This window comes from Nomascus leucogenys, chromosome 22a (assembly GCF_006542625.1).
Source record: "Nomascus leucogenys isolate Asia chromosome 22a, Asia_NLE_v1, whole genome shotgun sequence".
NCBI classification, from domain to species: Eukaryota; Metazoa; Chordata; class Mammalia; order Primates; family Hylobatidae; genus Nomascus; species Nomascus leucogenys.
This window is the reverse complement of record NC_044402.1, coordinates 43,976,669-43,996,450: the sequence shown is the minus strand read 5'-3', so window position 1 is coordinate 43,996,450 and position 19,782 is coordinate 43,976,669. Positions and strand designations below refer to the sequence as shown.

The following is a 19,782-nucleotide window of genomic DNA, read 5'->3' as shown; positions in this document are numbered from 1 at the left end:
TTTCTGGGACCTATAACTGTGCTCTCTGTTTCAATGGCTAAGATGTCTGATATTTAGAATCTCTCTTTGATGCTGTGAAATTACCTTCTCCTCTCATTACTCTGAAACAACTTCAGGTTTACTGACTTCAAAGTGGAACATGCTCTTTGATGGCGATTTGCCATTAGCTTGATGTTCCTTCATGAAGAGATATTACTCCAGTTCCTTGGGCTGGAGGTTGCTACCAGGAAGATCAAAGCCCCGTGCCTGATTCCAGGAAGGGCTGGTGGGTGGTGCAGCTACCATACAATCTGCTGTCACCGTTAACTTCTGTAAACACATGCTGTTGGCCGTAAGGGACTCCTATTAAAAAAACCCAAACATGCAGACAGATAATATGTGACCACTGCTAACTAGCTAAAAGTAATTCTTTAGAACAAGTGGACATCTACATTGTCTTTTTTTTCCTTAGAAGAATAATTGTTCAAGTATGGTGATTTTAGTTTTGTTGTTGACAGTAATATAATCCTTTATGACTTTTGTTAATAATGGTAGTTTCAGTATTTTCCTTTGTGTTTCCACTGCCCTGCTTGTTTTCTAGAACGTTCACTCTTCCTTAAGCAACCTGGTGGTCCTCCGCTCAGAGAGATCACCATTTGATGCTAAAATTTGTTCAGACACCTCATCATCATAGCGCACCCCTGGGCTCCATCGATCCTCCACCTCAGCCTCCTGAGTAGCTGGGACTGCCCAGCCCTAGTGTTACTAGCTTTTCTACACTTCATTTACAATAATAGATTCATTATTCCTTTAAACTTGTGTGTGTGTTCACAGACTCCTGGCTTACTCTATGCATTTATCTCTATTTCCACTTCTAGCCTGGGGATAGGTTGTAGGTTCTCCCAGACTTGCTGCTCAACTGCAGAATAAAGCCATGAGCACAGATGGCCTCGGGCCCTTCTTGACAGCTGTGTTCTCCTGGTTTTCCATGCACCTTTGCATGCTACTCTTCTTGCCACTCCTTAAAGGCTGACATTATCCACAGATTGGTTCTAGGTCTTTTATCCTGCTCCTAAGCTCTCTCTGAGCCTTTTATCCACTTCCACGAGTTTTCAGTAGCATTTACACACTGGCTGATAACTTCCAAATACGTATCCGCAACCTACTCTGAGGATTTCCAGCCTCTGATACCAACCTCTCTTCACTGGCCCTGTGAACACTTAAAACTCAGTTGTCTATCTTATCATTTTCCTTTGTCTTCCATCTTATAAAATGATACCAACAGCCACCTATTGACTGAAACCTGATTCCATCTCCTAAATGTTTTGAATTTCTTTCTCTCCCTCCAGCTTAGCCTAAATGAGCACCAGCCTCCTAAATCAGCTATTTGTCTCTGGTCTTGACCTTTCCAGTTTTTAGTCCATGCAATAATCAGGATGATTCCTGGAAAAACACGCACATTCAATTCTTCAAACTCGATTGTTCAAACATGCTTTAAGCCACACCCAAGACACTAGGATTCTGTCCCAGAGGCCTTAGACAGAAAAATAAATTCCCTATGCTCCACTGCCTGTCCAAGAACAAAGGGGAACTCCCCGAATCTTAGGCCAGAACCCTATGAGTCCTTGACGCATCCATCTCCCTTGCCATCCATGTCCAGTGAGTCACGAAATTCTGTATTCTTCCCTCCAAATTACACCTTGCATGATTTCAGCTCTCTCCAGCTCTACTAGTGACTTAATGTAAACTTGGTGTCCCACAGATTATGGAAATTGCCTTCCAAGTTTAGGTCATTCTGTCTCTGTTCATAGCTGACTACATTATATGCTCCACACTGCAACTCAAGTTACCTTTTAAAAATGCAGAACTGATACAATTACGTCCCTGTTTAATACCATCAGTGGCTTTCCATTGTTCCTAAAATAACATCAGACTCCCAGCAAGGCCGGAAGGAGCTTGTCCCTAAATAACTCTCCAGTGCCACCTCTTGCTGCCGTCACCTGCTACCCGTCCACTGTCAATTGTATCCAGCTTTTTACTGACTCAAAGCCTTTATGCCTGTAGTCTTCCCTGCTTGAAATGCTCCTTCCTCATGTTCTCAACTGGCTATTTACTCTTCCTCCTTTGGATCTTAGTTTAAATGACGCTTCCTAGGCTCTCACTCTACATTTGGTTCCTCATTATAAGTTCCCAGGAAGCCTATAGTACGACTTCATGTGCTATAGTCACTTTTTTTTTTTTTTTTTTTTTTGAGACGGAGTCTCGCTCTGTCGCCCAGGCTGGAGTGCAGTGGTGCAATCTCGGCTCACTGCAAGCTCCGCCTCCCGGGTTCACGCCATTCTCCTGCCTCAGCCTCTCCGAGTAGCTGGGACTACAGGCGCCCGCCACCACGCCCGGCTAATTTTTTTTTTTTTTTTTTGTATTTTTAGTAGAGACAGGGTTTCACCGTGGTCTCAATCTCCTGACCTCGTGATTCGCCCGCCTCGGCCTCCCAAAGTGCTGGGATTACAAGCGTGAGCCACCGCACCCGGCCTATAGTCACTTTTTATAATGTATCTGTATCTGTCTTATTAGAGGCCTAATTTCCTTTTTTCTCATTAGACTTCAGGCTACACTAGGGTAAGGTACATTCACTGCTGTAACATCAGCACCTAATACAGAGCCAGGAACATACTAAGTGCACCACAGCTTTGCATTGAGTGAATGAATGAATGAATGAAGCAATTCAGAAAAAAAGGCTGACATGATAATAAAATCTGAATAATGAATCCAAATTCCAGATATTTATTTCTCTCTTATACTAGCCATCCAGGTAAGGCAGGTATCTTGGAGATTATATTGTTATTAATTGTAGTATTAAAAATTGTAATAACTAGTAAAAATAGCAAATATAAGATTTTACAGTTATGTTTCCATTCTTCCATCTGATATTTGATGCATCTTTATGTAGTAGAAAGGCAGTTATTAACACCTAGATATTCCAAGTGAGCAATCTGAGAAGCCACACCAAGGGCCGGCAGTGCAGGAGCTACAAATAATCACCAGAGACAGGGAGAGGACTCCAGTCCTCTGACTACCAATTCCATGTTCTTGATGGGTAATAACTGCCGAGGTTTTATAAAGGATCATTATATTGATACTTGTTTTGATATATTGCTATATTGATTGATGGCAGCAGCTTCTTTTCTACTTTCAGAGAGACGGCATCAAGCTGCATTGTATTGTATATAAACATTTAGTTTTTGATTCTGTGCCTTCCTCCTTTTTATCTTGCCAGCTTTAATTATCGTCGATTTCAGAGTTCTTTAAATTCCTCCACTTTCTTTGATGTTAATGCAAAAAATAGAACGGTCATCTTCCTGTTGTTTTCTCAAGTGGTTAGTATCCTTTCCATCTCTTTAATTCCCAATCCACTAGTGCAGATTTTAAGGGCTTACATTCCACTCCATGCTAGTGTTTTAGTATTTTCATTAGATAACACTCAAACATGGCTTTTGTCTGATTCATGTTTCTGTTAAACTGAGATTGGGCTTCTATTCCTTTGTAAGTCACGGGCAATAATTCATGAAGAAAAAAGAAAAAGGTTAGTATTCAAGGTTGACTTCATAAATAACCAAGAAGAGCTTGGTTCGCCACTTTTTTTGTCCCTTAATGGTGGAAAATTTGGTGGGGGAGGGTGTCTGGGAGTGGTGGATTCTTTTTTAAAATTTTAATACTTGGAGCACAGCCCAGATAATTAACAGAATTTTAAAATGTTCTTTTCATGAAGATTTATAATGTCCCAAGTGAAAATCATTTTTTATTACTCACAGGTAATTCTTTATTCATGCATTTTCTGTTACATTTTCTTATAACTTAGTCTTCAGATAGTTTTATATGTCATTCAGACTCTGTCTTACATAGCTATGCTATTGCCAATCAGTCCTTTTCTTATTCATCATTCTCACTTCACTTATAATTGGTGAACCATGTATTTGCCAGTTTTGTAGATCAAATAACAGTTGAATATTAGCAGCTTCATCTGGATTAACTGAGTGCCGTACTGTTTTCTACAGGAACAACAGATGGCAAGTGGAGGTTTCCAGTAAAACAAAACAAATAGTGACTGGACAAAGAAGCAAATTTTATTTTCTCCCTTCCAAAATCTTACCTGTCCTTGATTAGAATTTGAGACATGGGAAATTTTCATAACTCCTGAGATGGTCCAAGTTTGTATTTCTTCATTGGTGTTCTAATGAAGTTAGAACTACCTACCTCTGTAAAGTTCCTTTAATCATTCTATCACTTTTACATATACACGCTGTGCTAGTTTGCATCACTGGCACCAGTTCTGCACCTGTCCCTTGCCAGCGCCTGTGAGTGGCGTATGCTTCCCTGCCGGCCAGTGACTTCCTTTGGCTAACGGTAGGCAGAGTCAACTACAGTGTATCTGCTGTCCTCCTTTGTGTCTACCATTAATAAGCATGCCTGAACTATGAATTCCAGTAAAATGAAAAGAGATACATGCTTTACATATTTTGAAGCTGTTTCATTAAATGCATATAGATTGGGAATTTTTTATCTTCCTTAAAATTGACTTTTTGTAATTATGAAATATCCTTGTTTATTTCTAATAATGCCTCCTGCCTGTAAGTCTGCATTCTCTGATGATAGTACTGTATAGCTATACCAGATTTCTTTTGTTTAGTGTTTTCATGGAATATCTTTTTCCATTCTTTACTTTCAAACTTTTTGTCTTCATATGTAAGGACTCTTTCTTTATTATTTAGACCGAATCTGGAAATCATTGAGTTTTAGTTGGTATACTTAGTCCACTTATATTAAATATAATTACTGACATATGTGAAATTGTAGCTGACATGCCACTGTCTGTTTTATATTTGGTTCACTTGTTTTATACTCCTTTTTCTCTCCTCTTCTTTCGGGTTAATCAAGTTTAATTTTTCCAGTTTTTCCACTATTGTTTGCTGTTCTAATTTTGTTCTCCTAGGTACTTGAACTACTACTTTTATCACTTTCCAAACAATACTAGGATTAAGTACAACTTATGTTAGTTAAACTCCTCCCACCATGTGTGCTATGTTGACACATTTTAGTTTCATACATACATGTGTATATGTGTACATATATTTTTAATCACAAAATTTAATATAATTTTTTTTGCAATCAGTATTCACTTGAATTTACTCACATATTTACCTTCTCTGAATTTTCATGCTCTTTTTGAATCAAATTCTTTCAGCTAGAAAGACTCCTTTTAATATTTGTCTTAGCCCAGTTCTACTGGTAATAAATTGTCATATAGCTTTTGTTTGCTTGAAAATTGTCTTTATTTTATATGAACTTCTGAAGGCTGTTTCAGCTTGCTGGAGAATACAGTCTGTAGTTATTTTCTTTTGGCCTTTTAAAGATGGCATTCTATTGTTTTCATGATGTTTATTAAGAAATCAATAGGTAATTGATTTTTATCCTATAAGGGAAATGTGTGTTTTTCTTCTGGTCACTTTTGAGAATTTATTCTTTGTCTTTGATTTTCAGCAGTTTTGCCTTGATGTGGCTATTTTAGTTTTCATTGAATTTGTCCTCTTTGGATTTCACTAAATTTCCTTTTTCTGTGAATTGATTAGATTGGGTAATTCTTCACTGTTATTTCTTCAAAATATTGCCTCTGTCTCGCATTTCCTTTCCTCGTTTCTGAGACTCCAATTACATCTGTCTGAGATGTTTGTATCTTGTTTTCTGTCTTTCTCTCTTTCTCCCTCCCCCATCCTCTCTCTCTCCCTCTCCTTTGTCCTTTCTATTTATGCTGCAGTCTAGACATTTTATACTGCTTTATCTTCTTTACGACTAATCAGATCTTCTGCTCTGACCAATCTGTTGTTGAATATGCAAATGAGCTATTAATTTTAGTTATTGCAGTTTTCAGTTTTGGAATTTCTATTCATGTATCCTAGTGAAATTCCTTATCTTGCTATCTTCTTGGAAATATTAAAGATTATTTTAAAGATTTTTATTATTATTTTAAAGATTTTTCATTAACTTCAATATCTGGGTTGTCTCTTGATCTTTTCCATTGTCTGGTTTGCGTTTCTGTTTTGATGTCTGATAATTTTGGCTGAATTCTGGACATGTTGGACAGAAATTTGTGGAGGCTAGAGAAGACAAAGTGATCCCCCAGTGAATTCCCACCACAGCCTCTGATAGCTTCTAGATTAGGCACAGATCTTAATTCAAATAAGCATTTAGCTGACTCAGTGCAGCGCCTCAGTCCCCATGAGGCCTAGTTGGTGTCTTATATCTGGAGTACAACACTTCACTAGTCCCAACTGAGATTTGAGGGCTTTTACCAAAATGTTTCTTTGAAAATCTCTGAATTCTGCCATCTGACTCCGAATTATGATGAGTCTACAGCGACCCCTGCTTCGTGACCCAGCCTCATAGCTGTCCTGTCACTTTCTGCTTGGCCACCTTGTCTCTTGCCCATTGCTCCTTGGGAGTTGACCAGTGCTTCAAGGGTAAAAGCAGAAAGAGTGTTCTGAGCTTGTCTTATAAGATCTTTACATTTTTGAGTCCTGGCAGTCCTAGTAGATCTTTACAACTTTCAAGAAGATTATTTAAACTTTACTTGATACACATTTTCTACTTGTCCTTGGTAGGATGTATAGTCTTCTGAATGTTTGCTTGTCATAACTGAAAATATAACTGCATTTCTTTTAATGCCATGGGAAATGTATTGAAGAAAACAAAGTGTATATAATTTTTTCATATACTAAGGTGTTTATAATACAATCTACTTAATATTTTGGAAAATTATTTTTCTGTAAAACAATGAAGTGCTAATTAAATTTCAACAAATATTTTTTTAAAATAAATAAAGCTGGTCACAGCAGCCCATGCCTGTAATCCCAGGACTTTAGGAGGCCAAGGCAGGCAGATTGCTTGATTGCCCAGCCTGGGCAACACAGCAAAACTCCATCTCTACAAAAAATATAAAAATTATCTGGACATGGTGGTGTGTGCCTGTAGTCCCAGCTACTCAGTAGGCTGAGGTGTGAGGATAGCTTGATCCCAGTGAGGTCAAGGCTGCAGTGAGCCAAGAGCATGCCACTGCACTCCAGCCTGAGTGGCAGAGTGAGACCCTATCTCAAAAAAAAGAAAATTTTTTTTTCTTTTTTTTTTTTAATTATTATTATACTTTAGGTTTTAGGGTACATGTGCACAATGTGCAGGTTTGTTACATATGTATCCATGTGCCATGTTGATTTCCTGCACCCATTAACTCGTCATTTAGCATTAGGTATATCTCCTAATGCTGTCCCTCCCCCCTCCCCCAACCCCACAACAGTCCCCGGAGTGTGATGTTCCCCTTCCTGTGTCCATGTGTTCTCATTGTTCAATTCCCACCTATGAGTGAGAACATGCAGTGTTTGTTTTTTTGTCCTTGCGATAGTTTACTGAGAATGATGTTTTCCAGTTTCATCCATGTCCCTACAAAGGACATTAAGTCATCATTTTTTATGGCTGCATAGTATTCCATGGTGTATATGTGCCACATTTTCTTAATCCAGTCTGTCATTGTTGGACATTTGGGTTGGTTCCAACTCTTTGCTATTGTGAATAGTGCCGCAATAAACATATGTGTGCATGTGTCTTTATAGCAGCATGATTTATAGTCCTTTGGGTATATACCCAGTAATGGGATGGCTGGGTCAAATGGTATTTCTAGTTCTAGATCCCTGAGGAATCGCCACACTGACTTCCACAATGGTTGAACTAGTTTACAGTCCCACCAACAGTGTAAAAGTGTTCCTATTTCTCCACAACCTCTCCAGCACCTGTTGTTTCCTGATTTTTTAATGATGGCCATTCTAACTGGTGTGAGATGGTATCTCACTGTGGTTTTGATTTGCATTTCTCTGATGGCCAGTGATGATGAGCATTTCTTCATGGGATGCCCTCTCTCACCGCTCCTATTCAACATAGTGCTGGAAGTTCTGGCCAGAGCAATCAGGCAGGAGAAGGAAATAAAGGGTATTCAATTAGGAAAAGAGGAAGTCAAATTATCCCTGTTTGCAGATGACATGATTGTATATCTAGAAAACCCCATTGTCTCAGCCCAAAATCTCCTTAAGCTGATTAGCAACTTCAGCAAAGTCTCAGGATACAAAATCAATGTACAAAAATCACAAGCATTCTTGTACACCAATCACAGACAAACAGAGAGCCAAATCATGAGTGAACTCCCATTCACAATTGCTTCAAAGAGAATAAAATACCTAGGAATCCAACTTACAAGGGATGTGAAGGACCTCTTCAAGGAGAACTACAAACCACTGCTCAATGAAATAAAAGAGGATACAAACAAATGGAAGAACATTCCATGCTCATGGGTTGGAAGAATCAATATCGTGAAAATGGCCATACTGCCCAAGGTAATTTATAGATTCAATGCCATCCCCATCAAGCTACCAATGACTTTCTTCACAGAATTGGAAAAAACTACTTTAAAGTTCATATGGAACCAAAAAAGAGCCCGCATCGCCAAGTCAATCCTAAGCCAAAAGAACAAAGCTGGAGGCATCACGCTACCTGACTTTAAACTATACTACAAGGCTACAGTAACCAAAACAGCATGGTACTGGTACCACAACAGAGACATAGATCAATGGAACAGAACAGAGCCCTCAGAAATGATGCCGCATATCTACAACTATCTGATCTTTGACAAACCTGACAAAAACAAGAAATGGGGAAAGGATTCCCTATTTAACAAATGGTGCTGGGAAAACTGGCTAGCCATATGTAGAAAGCTGAAACTGGATCCCTTCCTTACACCTTATACAAAAATTAATTCAAGATGGATTAAAGACTTACATGTTAGACCTAAAACCATTAAAATCCTCCAAGAAAACCTAGGCAATACCATTCAGGACATAGGCGTGGGCAAGGACTTCATGTCTAAAACACCAAAAGCAATGGCAACGAAAGCCAAAATTGACAAATGGGATCTAATTAAAGTAAAGAGCTTCTGCACAGCAAAAGAAACTACTATCAGAGTGAACAGGCAACCTACAGAATGGGAGAAAATTTTTGCAATCTACTCATCTGACAAAGGGCTAATATCCAGAATCTACAATGAACTCAAACAAATTTACAAGAAAAAAACAAACAACCCCATCAAAAAGTGGGCAAAGGACATGAACAGGCACTTCTCAAAAGAAGACATTTATGCAGCCAAAAAACACATGAAGAGAAAGAAAAATTTTTAATAGAAAAGTAAAATAAATAGAAACTCAAAATAAGATGAAAAAGTAAATCCATGTCCATCAGAAATAAGTAAGTTGAAGAATTGGAATGTGAACCTACTCAGAGAGGATTCCAGACTCTGTGCAATCAACTATTTATCTTTACCAGGAAATGGGAGAAGGAGAAAAGAGAGAGGAAAGAAAGGGAATAGAGAGGAAAGATCATGCATGAAAATTAAAGAGAGAGATCAAGGCCTTTACTGAGAATGTAGAACCAAGGCCTGTTTTCGCTAAGTTCCTCTTATTATGCCCAGAAGGAAAGAATGTATGTGAGTGAATAAAGGCAAATATTTCCTAGGAAAGCTTTGTGTATTCATCGATTGCAGGATTCAGTATTCTTATCATCCTCCCCAAATTGATCTACAGAATCCCAATACATCTGTTCTAACTTATTATTATATTAAAATGAATTGCCACTAGTCGTTAGAGAAATAAAATCACAATGAGAAACCACTATACACCTAGCAGAATGGCTAAAATTACAAAGGGTGAAAACACCAAGTGTTTGGCAAAGATATGGAATTCTCATACATTGCTGATGGGAAATGTGAAAATGATACTATCACTTTGGAACAATTTGGCATTCTTCTAAGCTGAATATACACTTAATATGTAACTCAGCAATTCCACTCCCATGTATTTACCTGGCAGAAATGAATGCATATGTCAACATAAAGATGTATGTGTGAATGTTCCTAGCAGCTTTATTTATAAAAGTTTAAACCTGGAAACATTTCAAATGTCTATCAGCAGGTAAATGGATAAACAAGTTGTCAAACAGTTGAATACCCCAAGCAATAAGAAAGAACAGACTGGTGATATATATGACAGCATGCGTGTATCTCAAAAACATTACACTTAGCAAAGGAACACAGACACAAAAGAATACGTACACATGATACAATTTTATGAAATTTTGGAACTGACAAAACTAATCTGTAGTTACAGAATGTAGATCATTGGTTTCCTGGGTCTGGGTCTGGGTGACAGTGTTGGGGGTTTGACACAAATGGCAATTAGTGAGTTGATACGAAATTGCCTATACCTTGATTTTTTGGCAATAACGTAGGTATATATATTTGTTAAAACTCATTGAACTAGGCCGGGCACAGTGGCTCACGCTTGTAATCCCAGCACTTTGGGAGGCCGAGGCAGGCGAATCACGAGGTCAGGAGATCGAGACCACGGTGAAACCCCGTCTCTACTAAAAATACAAAAAATTAGCCGGGCGTGGTGGCGGGCGCCTGTAATCCCAGCTACTCGGAGAGGCTGAGGCAGGAGAATGGCATGAACCTAGGAGGCAGAGCTTGCAGTGAGCCGAGATTGCGCCACTGCACTCCAGCCCGGGCAACAGAGCAAGACTCCGTCTCAAAAAAAAAAAAAAAGAAAAAAAAACTCATTGAACTGTAACCTCAAATTTATTGAATATAAATTATAACTCTATGAAGATGATATTCATGTTTCCATGTTGGAATCGTGGGGTTTTTGTTGTTTTTTTGAGAGGGAGTCTCCCTCTGTTGCCCAGGCTGGAGCGCAGTGGAGCAATCTGGGCTCACTGCAACCTCTGCCTCCTGGGTTCAAACTATTCTCCCACCTCAGCCTCCTAAGTAGCTGAGATCACAGGCATGCACCACTATACCCAGCTGATTTTTTTGTATTTTTAGTAGAAATTTTACCATGTTGCCCAGGCTGATCTTGAACTCCTGACCTCAAATGATCTGCCTGCCTTTGCCTCCTAAAGTGCTGGGATTACAGTGTAAGCCACTGTGCCTGACCCCATATTGGAATTAATATTCAATTTATTTAGAGAGTAAACCTCTGTAATTTGCCCATTATCCCTGATAAATCATCCTGAAGCCTTCAGGTACATCACAACTGCCTAGTTAGCTTATTAAGTATGCAAACCCCTGGGTCTCAACCACAGAAATCCTGATTCCTGGTCTGGTTGAGGCTCACGTTCTAAAGTCTCCAAGTGATCACTCCTAGTCGATCTGAGTGAGGGTGGTTGATAGAACACCTTAAGAAAATTTCTGTGGAATCGCGTTTTTTGTTTTCTTTTGTAAGACATCAGTGTTTGCACCCTATAGAATCTTGCTGTTTTCAAGCAATGTTTTCCTCTCCTCAATGTTGATGTTTCCCCTGAAAAGGTGGTGCAAGGTAGGATGGGGATGAGACATGCCTGTGCTTACAATGACAGTGAGAAGCAGAAAAGTATTAATGAGAAGCCAGAGTTCTGGGTGCAAAAAATGTGAAAGTAGGCCAGGCGGGGTGGCACATGTCTGTAATCCCAGCGCTTTGTGAAGCTGAGGCAGGCAGATTGCTTTAGCCCAGGAATTCAAGACCAGCCTTGGCATCATAGTGAGACCCCCATCTCTAGAAAAAAATTAAAAAATTAGCCAGGCATTGTAGTGCATGCCTGTAATCCCAGCTACTTGGGAGGCTAAGGCTGGAGGATCACTCGAGCCCAGGAGTTCAAGGCTGCATTGAGCTATGAAGGTACCACTGCACTACAGCATGGGCAACAGAGTGAGTCTCTGTTTCTGATAAAAGTAAAATGTGAAGGTAAAATATGGTGTAAGGAAATAAGGGAAATAGCAACTCAAAATTACTTACATCTTAGCTTTTCAGAGATGTCATACTTTGCAGGAGTCTAAAGCAGGTAGACTCCTTCCTTATCCTTTCTTAGAAGTCATTCTGGACCAGATGCTTGTTTACAGAAGCATCACTGTGAATGTGCAGAAACAATCATATTTCAGGATTATGTGACCTCTTTTCTGTACTGTGGGCTCCTTAAAAGTAATTCATTGCCTTCTGCATTTTTATCTTTCACCTAGCATATGGAAGGCTTTCAGTGAATATCAGCTGTATGAATGAGGACATAACACATTTTAGCAAAATTACATCTGCCACAGTTCTTCCTTGTATGACAAAGTTCTTTATTTACAAGAATTCATATTTGGGAAGTTTGTGAACACATCTGTCCTTAGCTCTTCCAGTATTCTTTGAGGAAGTGTGACGAAGACTTTATAATTTCACCAATAATCTTCAAGTATCATTTTAAAACTCTCGTCCTCTAACACAAGAAAATGAGATAGATAGATTAATACTTCTGAGTAAGATTTAGGTCACCAGTGATTGAAGTGAGTCAGCCCAGGAACAAGCTGGCTGGCAGAGAAGGAGCTGTGTAAGTGTGGATGAATGGTTGTAAATCTCTTTTTCCTGGTGGAAACTGATGTCCTAGGTCCTTCAAAAATTAAATCAGCTATCATTTTAAGCTGTCTACTTTCCTATATATCCCCTATGTGCTATTTTAAACTCATTTCCACCTCTTTTTCTGTGCAGTGCCCTGACAATAATAATGAAGCAGACGTCCACTGAGAGCACCCCATGTGCCAAGCACTGTTGTAAAAGTACAAATACTAACTCATTTAACCCTCACAACAACCTTGTGAGAGAGGAGTGTATGTGTTCTCACTTCACATATGAGGAAACTGAGGCACAGAGAGGCTATGTAACTTATCCAGGATGGAACCAGGATTCAAGCCCATGCAGTATATACTCTAGTGTACTAGAAAATGTAGCTCCTGATCTAATGGTGACGGACTAATGTGTCAGGGGTCCACATTGCTAATGCTGATTGAGATACAGCAATCAAAACTATAATCTTAATTAATAAAGCTAATAATTATACACTAAATTCATATAAAATTAGAAAAGCACTTCCTACTTTAAACCACGAGCTAAGTTTTCTTTATTTTGGATAGCAAGGCTTTTATTCTGAAAACTTTGAGAAACGTTGGATTTTATTGTAAACAAAAATAAGTGACATTAATTTTCCAGTATCCCACTACATTTCCTATTTATATAATTGAATTTCATACAAGGGATTTTTTCCAACAGATTTCTGATAGAAGATTGTATTAAATGTGTTACTGGAATTATTTTATGTTAATGTATTATTCAAATATATATTGTAGGGGAATATTTGTATTGATTATGGCTAGGTAGGAGAACTGTTTTTTTCTTGAGATGGGGTCTTGCTATGTTGCCCAGGCTGGGGTGCAGTGGCACAATCACTGCTCACTGCATCCTCCACCCCCTGAGCTCAAGCGATTCTCCCACCTCACCCTTCCAAGTAGCTGGGACTATAGGCAAATGTGACCAGTCTTGCCATGCTGCCCAGGTTGGTCTCCAACTCTTGGGCTCAACTGATCTGTCCACCTCAGCCTCCCAAAGGGCTGGGATTACAGGCATGATCCACTGCACCTGACCAGCTGGGAGAACTTTTCTTTGCTCTTGCAAGTGTTTTAAAATGCTAAAAGTATGACTTTTGTGGACAAGTGGGAAGAGAGTTTGCCTTTTAGCATTACTTCTAAGCACCAAGACTGGAAATTTTGCTTCTCCAGTGGGAGGATCTTATTCAAGAGGTACTATGTGGGAGTTGTCCCTCTCCAGCGCTGATCTTGGCGAGCCATCCCAAACATCATTTTTTGTTTCATATTTTTATGTATTGACTTCATAAATCATAGTGTTTTATGCTTTGTAGAAAGTTTGAATTTGCAATTCATTACTCTGTTTTTATTTTAAAATATGCATAATGAGCTATAAGTATTGTTAAATTTCTAGATACAAGCACTAGCAATTACAATGAAGAAAAAATCAAGGTATTAGCTAAAGGACAGAAGAGTTTCAAAGTCATTGCTTTATGTCTCTTTTACTTGATAAGTTGTTTACTATTTGCCTGAGGGAAACAGTCCAGGAAATGTACTTCACATGCCTTAGAAGAAATGTATAGGTTGCAATAATCCAGAAAAGACCTTTTCAGGAAGAAAACTTTTTTTGTTAGTCAACTAAAAAAAAAATAGCTCAAATATTAGCATTTTCTTTAAGCAACAAATAAAGACTTGATTATAATTATTAGGGCAGTGCTAAAAATGGGAAAGTCTGTAGTCAATCTTTTTCAAGTTTCCCTTAGTTCATGGCCATGGAATAATAATCTTAGATGTCTTCATTTACATTTGACAGAGAGTTTTGTTTTTATCATGAACATATAATAAGTTATGTAATAAGGAATAATTGTTTAGTTTATGCATATTTTACTCAGAATGTGTGTATTCATCATGCACTTCATACATTAATTCCTTGTAAGTACATTAACCCAATGTGAGAAAATCAAACTTGCAAATTTTAAAATGATACATAAAATGGACAATTTTGAAGTACAGTTTATTATATATATTTCAGATAATGTGAATGAAATGGATAGCTATGCAAAAAGTACTAGTAATATTTTTGTGAAATTAAATATAATTAAACAATTAATGCCATCTTATTGGCTTGAATGACATCAGCTAGTCAGCTTCAAATAGTTACATATTTCACTAGGTTTTCATGCATCTTCATTTATTAAATAAATATATTTTTCAAAGGACAATTGCTTATTTTTCTTTTTACTTTTAAAAAGAAGAGAGAGATTTTCTGGGTAATATTTCTTCATGTGATTTTGATGAATATTATCAAATATTATTTTATATTACTGATAAAATAAAACAACTTGTTTTTTGATGAGCTGAACATATGTGACATTTATAGTGAATTCATAAGACCCTGACAGAGTGCTGAGAGAGTGTGGCAGCATTGGAGTTCTGACAAGCTACAGCAGGAAGAACCAGAACAGAGGTGTTAAGGCCATGCTCTCTCAACAAAGCATCCAAGAAAATAAAACCTCTGTGCCTTTGTCAGTCAGGGCTCTCCAGAGAAACAGAACCAATAGGATGTGTGTGTGCTTGTGTGTGTGTGTGTGTGTGTGTGTGTGTGTGTGTGTGTGTGTGGAGAGAGAGAGTTTTAAGGAATTGGCTTACCTGATTGTAAGGACTGGCAAGTCCTAGGTAAGAGGTGATATTGCAGCTGGAGTCCAGAGGTTGTCTGGAGGCAAAATTCCTTCTTTCCTAGAGAACTTCAGTTTTCTTTCTTTCTCTTACAGCCTTCAACTGATTGGATGAGGCCCACCCACATTATAGAGTTTAACCTGCTTTACTCAGTGTTTACTGATTTAATATTGATTACCTCTAAAAAATACCTGCACTGCAACATCAAGACTAGTGTTTGACCAAAAGCTATTTACCATGGCCTAGCCAAGTTGACACATTGCAGTGTCCATTAGCAGTACCATTAGCCAAGGGTTGAGAAAAATATTACATGTCAGCTCATTTAAAATACATTTATTACATGTCTAAAGCAGTATTTAATAACTATGATATGTGTTTCTGTATCTTTACTGACAAAATCTTTAGTAAAGTAGGTACATGTGTAAGAATCAAGAGAAGCCAAAGCTACTGGGAATGAATAAAGGTATTTAAATTGAGTGACACTGATATTTAATATAAGAATGACCTTAAAATAAAGAATTTATGTAGTGAAATACAACTTCTTTCCTGATTGTTTTTAATCAAACAGAATGAGAAGAAATGGGCTGCTCTAAAGATAAGAGCCATTGGAAGTAGATTAATAAAAGCATTTCTAGATGATGAAGTTTGAGAAAATGTTAGAAAAATCTAACAGTGGGTATTACGTATATCAACTCATGATGCCAACAGAAAATACATTATTGTCAGTTATTTCCTTCAATGAATGGATTAGAAATGCAATGTGTGTCTGTGTGTGTGTGGTGTGGCATATTGATGCACACATTTTCAATGTGCTACTGTATGGCATATTTATATTTAGAATTGCTTTTTAATATCGTCTTTCCTAGAATCTGAGGTGGTTTATTTTGATGGACAAAGTGCTCTGCTGTACAGACTTGATAAAAAACCTTTAAAACCAATAAGAGACGTTATTTCTTTGAAATTTAAAGCCATGCAGAGCAATGGAATTCTACTTCACAGAGAAGGACAACATGGAAATCACATTACTCTGGAATTAATTAAAGGAAAGCTTGTCTTTTTTCTTAATTCAGGTAAAAAAATACTTGAACTTTTATACCAGTAGTTAAAAAAAATCTGTTTACATTTGTTGGTACTTAGTCTTTTCACAGTTAGATAAAATGACCATATAATTCATCATCTAAACCAGAACACCTTTAAGAAATAAAAAATACACAAGTGATAGTTACTCTGGGACAGTAAGTGCAAAGTAGAACTGCAATGAATAAATGTAAATGAAAATTTAAGAGCATTACTAATGGATGCATACAATACATACATATCCTAAGTACGATTTCTGTAAACAGCATATATTTTGACAAACTGTGCAAGAAGATCACCATATGTGTGTATAGTATATATGTAATATCTGATTATCCATATCATAAAGACAAGAATAGATCATTATAAGATTATGAGATAATGCTGATAATGAGGTTCTAAGAAAGAAAATATTTGCAATGTAAATACAAATGTCATGAGTAATAGAAAAAATAAACTACTAAGAAAAATTTCAACAAAGTGTAGAATTGAACTTAAAAAAACATAAAAACAGTGTAAGGATTTTGTGTTCAAGATAGGGAGAAAGTGAGAAAACAACTCTAAGATGGAAAGTTGGATGCAAACTGTGATGCTCAACTAAAAAAGGGAAGTCATGATTTTGAACAGAAATAACTGTTTTTTTCCTTCTCCTTTAAGACAATGCTAAGCTGCCTACCACTGTCGCTCCTGTGACCCTCACCCTGGGCAGCCTGCTGGACGACCAGCACTGGCATTCAGTCCTCATCGAGCTCCTCGACACGCAGGTCAACTTCACCGTGGACAAACACACTCATCATTTCCAAGCAAAGGGAGAATCCAGTTACTTGGATCTTAATTTTGAGGTTATTATAGATATACAGTTTAAATTAAATATAACCTGAAAAATAAGCTGACTGCATAGAGAAATGCCATTTTATAGTAATTCATAACTAAGTTGACTAATAGTAATAGGTATGTGTGTCCTGGTACTGTGAAACTGTTTATGCCTTCTAATAGATTAGTTTATTATAATAGATCATCTTTTCCACCTTGAAAAGAAGTAAACAGTCAGTGTTAGGTTTAGGAAATCCACAAATGCAGAAATATCAAGGTAGCAAGCATTGTTATTAAATGTACTCATTTGAACATATTTCATTTGAAATTTCATCTGGTATATTACACTTGTTGTTTGACTATGCAGATTCCTGGGGGATTTTTTTTCTTGTCTTGGTGCAATCCTAACCAACATAGCATTATTTATGATCACTTTGAAAAGTTAACAAGATATACACCAATAGATTTATTAAATAACAAGAAAGTCAGATGCTCACATATAAATAATTTCCTGATATTTTTTAACTCATTAATGCTTTTTGCAACCCATTGCCCATATGTATCTAAGCTACACTGTTAAATAGCATCTATTCTTCCAGTCCTTCACAGGACACCTTAAAGTGTATGAAGGATCAGAATAAACCAGAAAAACTGATATTTACTGGCATAAGTGGCTTTGGCATATAATATTAAACTGAAGATCCTAGTCCTATACCAGATTATTCAGGTTTATTACTTTAATTTAACCATGTAATAGCAAAAGATAATATCTAATGCAGAGGTTGGCAAACTATGGGCATCAGGCCAAGTTTGGACATTTTTTAATTAAAAAATAAAAAGGCTGTTTTTGTTGAAAAGAGAAGGTTTTATTGGAACATATTCTCTTTCTTTATGTATTATCCATGGCCACATTGGTACTTCGTGTCAGAGTGGAGTGTTGCAAAAGAGATCATATGACCCACAAAGCTAAAATTTACTACATGGCTGAAAAATTTTCAACATGGTAGAAAATGTGTGTTGATTTCTTCCTTTTAAGTTTGTTCAAAACTGTCTGGTGCCAGAAATAAAGGTATTAACAGCTGCCATTATGATAGAACACTTCATTTGGAATAAGCAAGCATGCAAATATAAGATAATGGGAATGGATTTGTGACAATTAGTACTAGACCTATTAATTATAAATGCTTTGAACATGTAATCAGGAAATCACTAAACAATGTTATTTATGTCATTTTTCTTTCTAAGATCAGCTTTGGGGGAATTCTGACACCTGGAAGAGCACTGGCATTCACACATAAAAGCTTTCATGGGTGTTTAGAAAATCTTTATTATAATGGAGTGGATGTTACTGAATCAGCCAAGAAACACAAACCACAGATCCTCATGATGGTAAGGAAGCCTAATGGGAAGGAAAGAAAAAAGGACATTTTATTTTTTGCATTTAAAAATTATTTATGTGAAGTCTCCATTTCATATAATATTTTAAGAATCAGCTCTTACTTTAACAGCTGCCCATGTAATATAGTAATTTAGTTTTATTTATTTATTTTTTTTTTGAGACAGAGTCTTCCTCTTGTCTCCGAGGTTGGAGTGCAGCGGTGCAATCTCAGCTCACTGCAGCCTCCGCCTCCCAGGTTCAAGCAATCCTCCTGCCTCAGCCTCCTGAGTAGCTGGGATTACAGGCACCTGCCACCATGCCCAGCTAATTTTTATACTTTTAGTACAGACGGGGTTTCGCCGTGTTGGCCAGGCTAGTCTCGAATTCCCGACCTCAGGTGATCTGCCTGCCTTGGCCTCCCAAAGTGCTGGGATTACAGGTGTGAGCCACCGGGCCTGGCCAATTTTTTTTTTTTTTTTTTGAGGTGGAATCTTGCTCTGTTGCCCAGACTGGAGTGCAGTGGCACGATCTTGGCTTACTGCAAGCTCTGCCTCCTGGGTTCACGCCATTCTCCCGCCTCAGCCTCCCGAGTACCTGGGACTACAGGTGCCCACCACCATGCCCAGCTAATTTTTTGTATTTTTAGTAGAGATGGGGTTTCACCATGTTAGCCAGGATGGTCTCAATCTCCCAACCTCGTGATCCTCCCACCTTGGCCTCCCAAAGTGCTAGGACCACAGGCGTACTTTTTTTTTTTTTTGAGATGTAGTCTTGCTCTGTCACCTAGGCTGGAATGCAGTGGTACAATCTTGGCTCACTGCAACCTCTGCCTCCGGGTTCAAGCCATTCTCCTGCCTCAGCCTCCTGAGTAGCTGGGACTACAGGTGTGTGCCACCACACCCAGCTAATTTTTTTTAGTAGAGACAGGGTTTTGCCACATTGGCCAGGCTGGTCTCAAACTCCTGACCTCAGACGATACACTCACCTTGGCCTCCCAAAATGCTGGGATTACAGGCATGAGCCACCTTACCCAGCCTAATATAGTAATTTTTATTATGCATAAAAAGCTATAAAGTAAATATGCCTCGTGGGACATAGTTGTTTCATTTTTATATGAAATAAAATAACTTTCTATTTTTACATGGAAATCAGAATTCATATGTCTCGTGTTTTTGGTGTTGTTATCCACAGGTGACCAATTATTTTGCAATGGCAATCCCTAATGATCTATTCCCTAATCAACTGGAAATACTTCCAAACCAGTTAATAAATTTCTTTCAATGTTTAAAGTTTGAAATATCTAAGTTGGGGTTAAAGGGAAAGCTCATGTTTAGTTGTCATG

General features: G+C 37.8%; 1 protein-coding gene across 1 annotated transcript in view; it reads left to right on the top strand.

Annotated features, from left to right (window-relative positions):
* Positions 1 to 19,782, top strand: part of LOC100605972 (contactin-associated protein-like 3) — a 268,405-nt gene that overhangs the window by 143,350 nt on the left and 105,273 nt on the right. Inside the window, 3 exon segments of the mRNA XM_004087052.3 lie at positions 16,039 to 16,242; positions 16,907 to 17,091; positions 18,308 to 18,451. Of these exon segments, the coding sequence (XP_004087100.2) occupies positions 16,039 to 16,242; positions 16,907 to 17,091; positions 18,308 to 18,451 (533 nt within the window).